General features: G+C 37.2%; 1 protein-coding gene across 1 annotated transcript in view; it reads right to left on the bottom strand.

Moving 5' to 3' along the window:
• Positions 1 to 6,921: 6,921 nt before the first annotated feature.
• LOC107708093 (stromal membrane-associated protein 1-like) overlaps positions 6,922 to 12,259 on the bottom strand; it is a 23,982-nt gene continuing 18,644 nt past the window's right edge. The window contains exons 2-3 of the mRNA XM_016512240.1: positions 9,741 to 9,874; positions 6,922 to 7,017 (exon numbers count right to left, since the gene is read on the bottom strand). Coding sequence (XP_016367726.1) covers positions 6,922 to 7,017; positions 9,741 to 9,874 — 230 coding nt within the window. The remainder of the gene's footprint in view (positions 7,018 to 9,740; positions 9,875 to 12,259) is intronic.

The raw sequence follows: 12,259 nt of genomic DNA, 5'->3' as shown, positions 1-12,259 counted from the left end.
CCCAGGCAAAATACAGGAATGGGGCCCTATACAATTTCACACATTTACAACCTTGAGGTTCCTTTCACTGTTGTGATGCTCGCTGCTGCACGACTGTGTCCCACAGTTGTGTCCATGTCCAATCTTTTAGATTTTTCATGTACATGTTATAAATAAAGGATTTCTTTGAGGTTGTAGACCCCTTGTTCACATTTAAACAGGTTATAATAGTATTAGAGTAGGTTGGACACTAGGTGGTGCTTTGGGGTAATTGTCTGCACGACGCAAGGCTATCTAATTCTAAACTTTAAAATGCATTTATTTTTTATTTATTTTAAATTACACATTTAAATTAAACTGAAGGAAATTATACATTTACACGCTTATTGATTATTTCAACCAAACATGAAGTGTGCTGTGTGGAAAGTAACTGCGCATGCGTCCTCTACTTGGGTCCTTCACAGAAATGAGTGAGCGCCATTTAAAACAATAAACATACAGCCTGATGCTTAATATTAAATTATAGCTTCAGATGTATGATATTTTTATTTGTAGGACCCTATGAAATCCGTTTTATTTTTCACAAATTATTATTTTTGTAATAATGAATGTCATGGAATTCGTCAAATTTTGAATGAATAAATCAAATGCAAGTCATTGCACTTCAAACAAACCATGATATGGACTAGTGTATGTGAATATTAAAGGGTTACTCCACCCCAAAATGAAAATTTTGTCATTAATCACTTACCCCCATGTCGTTCCAAACCTGTAAAAGCTTTGTTCGTCTTCGGAACACAATTTAAGATATTTTGGATGAGGCTTGTGACTGTCCCATTGACTACCAAGTAAATAACACTGTCAAGGTCCAGAAAAGTATGAAAGATATTGTCAAAATAATCCATCTGCCATCAATGGTTCAATCTGAATTTCATGAAGCGACGAGAATACTTTTTGTACGCAAAGAAAACAAAAATAACGACTTTATTCAAAAATTTGTCTCCTCCGCGTCACTGTAGCACCATTTTGGAGAGTATCCACTGAACGTAAACTGCGTATGCTGTTCTGTGTCAGTCGCACCACATGGATACGCTGTTTTCGTTCAAATCAAAGCGTAAATAAACGTAGAAAACGTATCCGTGTGGTGCGGCTGACACAGACAAGTAGAACAGTAGAACAAGTTTACGTTCAGTGGATACTCTCCAAAATAGTGCTACGGTGACGCGGAGGAGACGAATTGTTGAATAAAGTAGTTATTTTTGTTTTCTTTGCGTACAAAAAGTATTCTCATCGCTTCATAAAATTCAGATTGAACCACTGATGGCAGATGGACTATTTCGACGATGTCTTTCATACTTTTCTGGGCCTTGACCGTATAATTTACTTGGCAGTCAATGGGACAGTCACAAGCCTCCCGGTTTTCATCCAAAATATCTTAAATTGTGTTACGAAGACGAACGAAGCTTTTACAGGTTTGGAACGACATGGGGGTAATTGATTAATGACCAAATTTTCAGAGTAATCCTTTAAATAGCAAAAATACTATTTACTACAGGCCACAACCGTGAGCGTTGCGCATGCTTCAGTAGTAAGCGAAACCGCGCTTCTGCGTCATTCATTCCGTGACATTCCGCGTTACACAGTAAATTCTGTTTTAATGAATGGATTCCGGAATTCCGTCCCTGTTTTCTACATCGCGGAAATTATAGGGCCATACTTTTGCTACAAGAAGCACGTGCAACGTGGACATGTCACCTACCTTTGCCTAATGGTTAAGTCTGCCTACGGTAAGTTATTTGCTTCTAATTTTATGAACTTTGTGGATTTCGGCTAAACTATTACTGCTGGTTTCATGTGTCACGCATTGCATTATGGGATGTATGCCAGTTTGTTGTATTTTGCAAATTTTTGGAAAGGTAATCGGTGATCTGGTTATTTCAAGCATAGAGAAAATTGGCATATTGTGCATAAAATATACTGCTGAAATGCTAAGAGTACCTTAGAAAATGCTTTCATGAAAACATTATCCCTGTTATTTTGATAAATGCAACCGCTATCATTGTTTTAAGAGCTGCCATGCTTTCATATCATTTGAAAGACTTCGTGACTTCCGGTCTGGGTCTTGACTGTGTGTGTAAGCAGAAGCCGAGTCTCAGTTGGTGAACTGGTTAGAACTTTGAGATTGTTTGAAAGGCCTGAAGAATCAAGAGCGACTTGCAGCAGCATCCAATGCCTGCAGGTCCTCAGAGAAGATCACCAAATTAAAAAAGGCAGGGAAATAACACCAATTCCCATCATCAACATCATGGTTCTTATTCTTTTTGCTTTTAACTTTTGTTTTTCCCTTCTTTCACTTTCTCTCTCTACTCCCATCACACTGTTGTTTTCTTAGTATGTTTTTCTCTCGTTCCGCCTTTTCTGTGCTGAGCACTGCAGCCACTTTCAAAGGCTCGGCTGTCACGCGCCGGCTTTGAGAGCTAGTTTAATTTTTAACGTACATGTTGTCAGGGTGCCGTCAGCAGTGATTGACAGGTTCGTCCCAGAGCAGCCCTGCTTGGCAGGCTGGCGTCTTTTGTCAGAGAGAGTGAAGAGAAGCAACAAAGAAAGGAGAAGAGGAGGAAAAAACACATATAAATAAAACACAAACCCCCACTTACACTTTTCAATAGAGATTCAATTAAACGAAACTTAACGTTGAGCTTTTTCATATATGGAAAATGGACTTGATATTTCCTTTTGTTCTAAGAGCGGCAGCAGGAAAACTGGAGAAGAAAGTGTGATAAACATAGGTGGAGATATGAGTGCTTTGCAATATATATATATATATATATATATATATATAAATGAACTTAATGCAATAGATTGTTTAAGCCAGAGAGTAAAGTGACCAGCGTATTGTGATATACTGAAGGGACTGAATATTTAATCCACTCCTCTAGATATCTGTTTTGCTATTATATTTATCTAGATAGCATAACAACCATAGGATTACTACTTGAGGCTATTTGAGCATCAGCCAAGCTGACACAATATCATATGCTTACATAAGCAGTTATATACATGGCCCTAGATGATCTTTCTGCAGACTCAAAAGAATCTCAGAAGTGTATTTGCAGATAAATTTATTTTCTTTCTTTTTTCTTTTTTTGTCTCTCCCAGTCAGATGAAGACATGAGGCTCCTCTAATGTAAACACTGAGAAGGACACTCTTTGGAGTGTCAGGATTCTGACAGGACCGCCGCAAGCCAGTTCATCTCTGTGCACGTATCCACACTAGCCATAAATGTTTGAGAATGAAAAGAGCAGGACAAGGAGTTCACAAAAATGCAAACAGTAAAATTGTCCTTGCAACATGGGATTTGAGTCATTTAACATTCATTTTAATCAAAACCAATAGCCACAGAATGTAGTTTTCATTGGCTTTTTTGAAATTCATTTTTTGTTGGGTTCTTTTAGAGCAGTGTGGTTTCAGTATGGTTTGTGATGCTGGTTGAAATTATTCTTTTATGAATAAGAACTAGAGTAAATGTCTTTTTTTGCCCAGCTGTATTCATTTATATTTTTAGGTCATTGTCAAAGGCACCGATTGCTCCGTACATACCAGTCTATTAAATTTCAAAAAAGGATAAGTCAGTACAAGGATTTAGAAAAACGATAGCTCCAATAAACAAATCCCCAGGGTCATTTCTTTTTGTTATGTTTCGTTTTATGCTGTGTTCTTTATTTGTTCAAAAGTTTGGGATTGGTAAGATTCTTAAATGTTTTTGAAAGATGCTTATGTTTACCAAGCATTTATTTGATCAAAAATACAGTAAAAACACCAATATTGTGAAATAGTATTACAATATAAATAACTGTTTTCTATTTTATCCATATATTCAAATATTTAATATATTAAATATTACATACATATTACTATAATCAATATTTATTAAAATGTAATCTGTGATGGACAAACTGAATATTCAGCAACCATTACTCCAGTCTTCAGTTTCATATGATCTTTCTGAAATCCCTCAAAACATTTGGTCTTCAAGTAACATTTACTACCAGTGTTGAAAACAGCTGCACTGCTTCATATTTTTGTGGAAACTGTGATATATATTTTTTTCAGGATTTCAGAATAATTACAAAGTTCAAATGAACAGTATGTATTTGAAATATAAATGTATGTAACTGTGTAAAAGTCTTTGAAGTATCTTTTGATCAATTTAATGCATCCTTGTTGAATAGAAGTAATTTCTTCAACAACAACAAAACAGAAAAACAAATCTTACTGACCTAAAACTTTTGAACAGTAGTGTATGTCTAAAAGGGTAGCATACTTTCTAGTTTTGGTCAAGTTCTTGCAATTTTGGCACAACTTAATACATTTCCACATTAAATGATTTAAAACTTTATTTTTTCATCTTTAGTGTAAAATTTTGCCCTATATTGTAGGACATGCATCATGAAAACGAATGAAAATGTACTGCATATTAAGAGTGACTCCTGTATCTGTTGTTATATTTGGTAGAACAAAATTTGAATGCGAGGGGTCTTTGTGCCACACATGATGCCTGAGTGTTTACCACCCTGTCTGAGATGGGTGTACATTTTCCCCCTCTGCCAGCATCTTTTTAATAAAAACAGATCTTGCATTTGATAACGCCTTGACATTTGACAGTCTGTTCAGACCAATCAAATGAAGCAGAATTCTTTTTTTCTCTTCGAGTCGTCTAGCGGTGCAGCATTGGGAAAAATAGTCCTGTCACTCCTCAGAAGCCTATCAAAGACTGCCTTAGCCGCAACGATCAACTTCCGATAGCACTGCCACCGCCCCCTTTTTTATTTATTTATTTGTTTTGTAAACCAGCCTGTTGAGACATCATAGCTAACATCAGAGCTAAACGTTGATAGTGCCCCACTTTCCTCTGAGAAGCGCCGGGTTGTTTTAGTCTCACGGATGGAGGGAAGCGATGGTGACTCTGTCAGTCATGACAGAGCCAGAACCTCAGGGAAACAGGTCGAAACCGCTTCCTGGTCACCACCGTGTACCCTCGTTATAAAAGTAAAGCACGGATCACATTATGTATGTGAGTTCCTCCAGTGAGGGTACTCTTAAAAGAAGCAACAAAGCTTATAGTCTCCATGGTCAGGGGCGTCATGCGCATTCAAAGTGGGCATGATTTGAAAAATTCAGATTTCTAAGCCAAGTGCATTTTGAATGCAGCTTCCAAAAGACAAAATAGCGGAATAATATTTTTTATATTTGATACAATCGCACCGGTGTGATTAGATCGTTCAGTGCGGCACAGCATCCGCTGCTACATTCAAATCTGCGTTCGCTGGCTGGCGCTGAGCCAGAGACAGACGCGTTTTTACAGCGCTGCGCATTATAACCAATCACACACGAGTCTGTTGAGCTTATGAATGCAATGGCCAATCAGAGAGGCCAACATTTCACTAAAAATGTTTTTTTTATTGGTATTTTTCTTATGAAGTATTCTAATTTGTTGTGAATTGGTGGGTTTTTGTTAAATGTGAGCCAAAATCATCACAATTAAAAGAACCAAAGACTTAAACTACTTCAGTCTGTGTGCATTGAATTTATTTAATACACGAGTTTCACAATTTGAGTTGAATTACTGAAATAAATGAACTTTTCCACAACATTCTAATTTATTGAGATGCACCTGTATGTGCAAAAATCAATGGTACTAAGCACAAAGTTCGATGACAGCACTTTTTTAGTGTACCTACAATTACATGCATTATTATGAATTTTAAAACCAAATAATGAATATCTTCATGTATCCATGTACAAGACAACCCAACATGTAGAACTTTAAATGTTTTTAAAGTGGTAGATACTCTAAATCTTTTTGTGTTGCTTACAAGAAAAAAGTTGCTAGTACTGGCTACAGAATCTGATAGTTTGTGAATTTGGCAGCAGCAAGAAAAGAGTAGGACGCAACAGGACAAACTTTGCATAAACTCACAAACACAGTTCTTTCAATATAACAAATCCACAATTTGTCTTTTCTAGCGCCAAGAAAAGGATTATTCACTTTAATCATGTCAATCCTCTGCAGACGACTAAGAATGCATCTGTACCACACACTAAACTCAGCCTCTTGATTACTTTTACCAAATAACTAGCAAAGGCCATCAACCAGAATTACAAAGAAAAACACAGGTAGACTCAAGGATACTGGTCAGTTTGCGGCCGTTTTTTTTTATTGGTCTTTTGAAGTATTCTAATTTGTTGAGATAGTGAATTGGTGGGTTTTTGTTAAATGTGAGCCAGAATCATCACAATTAAAAGAACCAAAGACTTAAACTACTTCAGTCTGTGTGCATTGAATTTATTTAATACACGAGTTTCACAATTTGAGTTGAATTACTGAAATAAATGAACTTTTCCACAACATTCTAATTTATTGAGATGCACCTGTATGTGCAAAAATCAATGGTACTAAGCACAAAGTTCGATGACAGCACTTTTTTAGTGTACCTACAATTACATGCATTATTATGAATTTTAAAACCAAATAATGAATATCTTCATGTATCCATGTACAAGACAACCCAACATGTAGAACTTTAAATGTTTTTAAAGTGGTAGATACTCTAAATCTTTTTGTGTTGCTTACAAGAAAAAAGTTGCTAGTACTGGCTACAGAATCTGATAGTTTGTGAATTTGGCAGCAGCAAGAAAAGAGTAGGACGCAACAGGACAAACTTTGCATAAACTCACAAACACAGTTCTTTCAATATAACAAATCCACAATTTGTCTTTTCTAGCGCCAAGAAAAGGATTATTCACTTTAATCATGTCAATCCTCTGCAGACGACTAAGAATGCATCTGTACCACACACTAAACTCAGCCTCTTGATTACTTTTACCAAATAACTAGCAAAGGCCATCAACCAGAATTACAAAGAGAAACACAGGTAGACTCAAGGATACTGGTCAGTTTGCGGCCGTCTGAAGTTTTCTGGGAGATGAGCTTCATACAGCTGTCTTGCCTTGGTGTTGCCCATGCTCTGCACGCTCTAAACGGAGAAAGACAAACAAAAAAAACAAAAAAAGATAACAGGTGAAAACGGAGAACAACGCAAACCATCCATTTATCCCAACGTCTATCAGAAAGGAGAAAAAGCAAGCACCTTAATAAATAAAATTATTATTTAAAATATTTTTGTCTCAGCAGGTTTAATGGAATATTTAAAAAAAAAAAAAAGGTAAATATTTTACAGCGTTGCACAAACCTATTCCTAAACTACATTTGTTCATCATTTTGTAACATTTTATAATGTTTTTATTAGTTTGCACGTTTTATGCAGTCGTCACGCATGAAAGTGTTCCTTTAATAAGTAAAATTTTGGATTAAACAAAAATTGCATGGACACAAGTTTAAAAAGTAACCTACATTTGGTTCACTGTAAATGAGAACAATCGGTATCGGCAGATCACACTAACAAAAAATCGGAAATCGGAATCGGCCAAGAAAATTGCAATCGGTGCATCTCTAAAAGTACACATTTTATTTCAAGCTACATATACATTGTTAGACAAATAGTTTGATATAGTATTTCTCATTATAGTTTTCTTTACAAAAAATATTGCACAAAAATTGAGAATTAATTCACAAACACACTTTCACAGTTTTGTTAACTGGTTCAAAACTCAATTAGTGTCAATAAGTGCAGAAACTCAAAACATATAGCACAAAACTCTATAAGACCAATAAACAAATTAATCAAGTGCAATTCATGAAGCAGGTCGTCTAAATAAGTGTAAACTCTGAAACATATGCATCTCTGTACAATGTTACCCTTCACATATTTAAAATGCTTAAATGATGACCTGAGGGGGAAAAAATTTATTTAGTATTCTGATATGTATTTAGCAAGATAAATTGATCTCTCTCTCTCTCTCTCGATGTTGAAGTACCGCAATGACCTCTGAATAAAGAGTGACCTCATTCATTCTTTGAGGTGGTGAAATTTAATTGGTTGCTGTGTGCACAATCGCCGGGGCAACAAGAGTGACGGTGCAAGATATCTGTAACATGATTCATGGCACACATCACAGTTCCTAACTTTCTATGAAAGCTAGTGGTAAAATGCATGACCTTTTAACCTGAAACAGACTAAAAAAAAAGCTCAGTCGTCTGTGCGAGTTTATGGCCCTGATTCTTAATTAAACATGTAATCGAGGCTATTTCAAACATATACAAATTACACGCATTTGCATTATCAGTTCTATGTCACGTACGTCTAAGCCTGGCAGAGACAAATTAATATGAGGATGATGGATCCGACTGAAGGAAGAGGAGATGCTGAAAAACAGACAAGTAATTACCCATCAAGAATTAATTATCCATCCAGACGTCAATTAATATGCAAAGGGGAGATGCAAGACTCCCTTTTGGTTGCTTAAAAACTCATAAATATTTTAAGCCACACTGTTTTTTAAAGCACAACACACAGAAACACACATATTCAGTTACACAAGTATACCTGCAATATGAATGAAGGTTATCTGGACTACATGATGCAGTGTGTTTTGAAGCCATCACTCACACTACAATAGAAAAACAGGTGTCCTAATAACTTCAGGAAGGGCTCAACAAGGATTTTTATGTTGGCTTGATCACTGTCCCCACCACAAATATAGCAAACATACTTTTACAATTATTCTATTTTATACTTCAAGGGTTTGCAATTTAGATAAAAACTCATATATGTTAGCCAACTATACACAACTAGACGTAACTTTGGCAAAAAGATAGGAACGCAGATGGATATTAGCCATTTTTTTATATTATCATTATGTTATATATATTTTTATTTTTTCTTACTATTTGGAATGGAAATTTGGAATATTTAAATAAAAATAATAATATATTTATATTTAATAATCACACCATAAATTATAATGTTATGATGCCTAAACTCACTTGTAAAATATTTATTTTAGATTTAGTGTGTTTTAATTTACTATCCGTAGTACTGATTTATAATATTAGCCTTTACATAAAAATAATTACTGGTGTGATTACAAGTCTCGGCCAGAATTTCAATATCAGTACATCTCTAGTGAAATGTTTTGTACAAAAATAAATGAAGAACACTACCATTCAAAAATTCATACTTTTATTCAACAAGGACACTTTATATCAATTCACACATGCGTCGTGGTACTCTCGTAAACAAAAATAACAAAAGAAAACAAAAATAATGACGGTCCTCTCGTGAATGTGCATCGAAGACTGACAGGGAAGAAAATAAATTGTTGAATAAAGTCGTTATTTTTGTTTTCTTTGTGCAAAAAAAGTATTCTCGTAGCTTCATAAAATTACGGTTGAACCACTGATGTCACATGGACTATTTTATTGATGACCTTACTACCTTTCTAGGCCTTGAATGTGGTAGTTGCGTTGCTGTCTATGGAGGGTCAGAAAGCTCTCAGATTTCATCAAAAATATCTTAATTTGTGATCTGAAGATAAATGAAGATCATATGGATTTGGAACGACATGCGGGTGAGTAATTAATGAGACTTTTCATTTTTGGGTGACCTATCCCTTTAAGAAATTCTTACCAACCCCAAACTTTTGAACAGTAGAGAATGTGACCAACAAATGCTAGACACTGTGAAATAGCAGTACTGCCTTAATCTGTCGGATGAGAGTCAGGTCATCAACAGGCCCAAAACATCTTGTTGAGCACCATAAGAAAGAAAAAACAACCAACACATGAAAAAACACATACTTGAATCTGCTCGGGGGTCCATTGGTCCAGGTTGACGGATTTAACACGTGATATATGCACTCCCAGGTTCCGGTGTATTCCAGCACAGCGGATACAAATAAACACACCAAGATTCCAAGAGGCCCACCGAGGTCCTGCGGAGAAAGAGAGAGAAAACAGACAGATTTTAGACCTGCAGTAAAGCACTTCCCATTATCTGAAACAGATAACGCCATCATAACAACAGGCAGTGAAGAAACAGCGGTTTAAAATAAATTTTCTGAGTCACGGTGCCGCCTCGAGCTTCATCGTGCAATTCCGCCTGGCCATGGCATCGAATAAACCGCATTGTGCTGTGATGCCGAAAAACCAATATCTAAACAATGGAATTTTGCAGTCGTGATAATAAAATTCGATCCAAGCGCCGGATGAATGCAGCAGGTAGCCCACCTGAATCAACAGTCAATAGCCGCAGGTACCTGAATAAAGTAGTGAAACTACATTGTGAGGCTCCTGATCTCATCAACCACAGAAAAAAGGGAGAAGAAAAATGTGAATTGTGCTACAATACAGACTGCATGTGATTATCTTCAGCCCGGTGTGTAATATTCAGCTCTCAGAAGTGACTGTAATAGCACGGGGGCGGACGAAAGCGCTCTGACGGTAGACGGTAACAAAGGCAGAGACGGAGGTTGTGTATCTTTCAGTTCTGAGCGCAAGAAGTCGATAGCTTTCGGGTGAAAAGTTGCGCATGGAAGCGGACGGATTGGGGGGTGTGGGCGCACTGGAGCGGTCCTGACAGCTCTCGGCTGCTCGGTTGGCGCTGGTGAGAGCGCTGCTCCTGACGGGCTATAAATCACCGGGTTTGCTGGGAAATGCATTTCTGTGGTTCACCCGCCCTCTTTGGCTTTATTTACACCTGTCAGCCATCTTAGGACGTGTCCAATTCGCTTCCTCCGTCTCACGCTTTCTCGCAGAACGGAGCCGTATCCCTGGTTTCAGGGGGGGATGGGATCTGTATTCTGCCTGCAGGACGCCTGGCATGCGTTTGCAAGAGTAGAGTAAACCACTGACCCAGGCAGTGCCACCCACACAGCTCCTGAATAGAAAAAAATTGTGCACACAAACGCACATACACTACAAGTACAGCCATTAGCATAACAAACAATACCGCACTGTTTCTTCACTTTTAAGCATGTTCATAATTTATCCTGCATGATTGCTCAGGATATTAATGGCTATCTTGCTTCTGTTCTGTGCTCAGATGACAAAAGAGGACGGGCGACGCGTGAACAGGCTGATAAGATTCCCCAAACACGGAGGAAAAACTCTGGTGAAAACTGCAGTAATGAGAGAGAGCGGGTTTCCAGTCTCTTATCTCTCACCCTCCCCAAAGTACCATCCGGCTGGCTGCACAGGCTCCGTCTGCCACCCTCCCAGATTTATTAGCCCAATAAAAGGCTGCAAGATTGTGTCTCACACCGCTGCACCAGGAGCTGCATAACTCACCCACAATTAAAGAGGGTTAATTTGTCATTAAGTGGAGCCCGGTGCAGTGAAGGGTGCGGTGCCCCTGCGGAGGATTGGATTCTTACAAATACTTGAATAGAAAACGATGTGAAACACAAAGAACAGTTTGTGCTAAAGAATTAAGATGAACTAAAATTATATTGACTATAAAAATGTCCATGCCTTTTAAGATTTTATTCATTTCTATGAATTTCCCAGGCGCTGTGAAAGTTTCTTTTGGAGTTCCCTGATTCTCCAGGTGTTCCAGCACCGTGAAAACCCCAGTTTCAAAAGTTTCAAACAGTCCAAATCAAAACATTTGGAAGAGCAAATACACATGCAAAATAGAACATTTTCGATATGCCTGCAATGATACACTGGCGTAAAGTTGACGTTGACGACTTGAGATGTAGGAGTGGGCAGCGAAACCAACATATGATGATGCGTAATTTTATATCATAATATCAATATTTATATATATTTTATATATATTTTATTTTAGTTTACTCCCGCTGACGTTCCCACACAGTGTTGCCAATTTGGGGATTTTGTCGCCAAATTTAGCTACTTTCTCATTGTAGCAAGCAGTGCATGTCGGTTAGAAATTTAGTCCGACTTGAACCGGCGCCGACGCCACGTCACTGTCACGTGTGGCATCAAAGTACATCGAAAGCGTTTTGAGAGTGACTGCATGAGCGCTGATGACGACACAGCCGTTTCACAATTGGCCAAATTCAACACATGACAATAATGACCTGTGTTTCTAACATCTTCAAATCCAATACTGCTCATAAATCTTGCACTTTGGTGACACATAAAACAAATTCCCAACATTATGTGTCTTTTGTGTCTTTCCATCATTTTTGATGTGCTTGCAGATCACAAGCATTTCCTCATTTCACTTCAGAATCTTTTGTTATATTTTTTATACTGTCATCATTTGTAAAGTATATATATATATATACTTTCCTTTACCTTTACCAAATTTACCTGTATTTACTTTGTTTTCATATTTGGCGACTTTTTGTTAA

This window comes from Sinocyclocheilus rhinocerous, unplaced genomic scaffold (genome assembly GCF_001515625.1).
Source record: "Sinocyclocheilus rhinocerous isolate Xijiao unplaced genomic scaffold, SAMN03320098_v1.1 scaffold1243, whole genome shotgun sequence".
Taxonomy (NCBI): Eukaryota; Metazoa; Chordata; class Actinopteri; order Cypriniformes; family Cyprinidae; genus Sinocyclocheilus; species Sinocyclocheilus rhinocerous.
The sequence above is the reverse complement of the archived record's forward strand: the minus strand, read 5'-3'. Positions and strand labels throughout refer to the sequence as shown.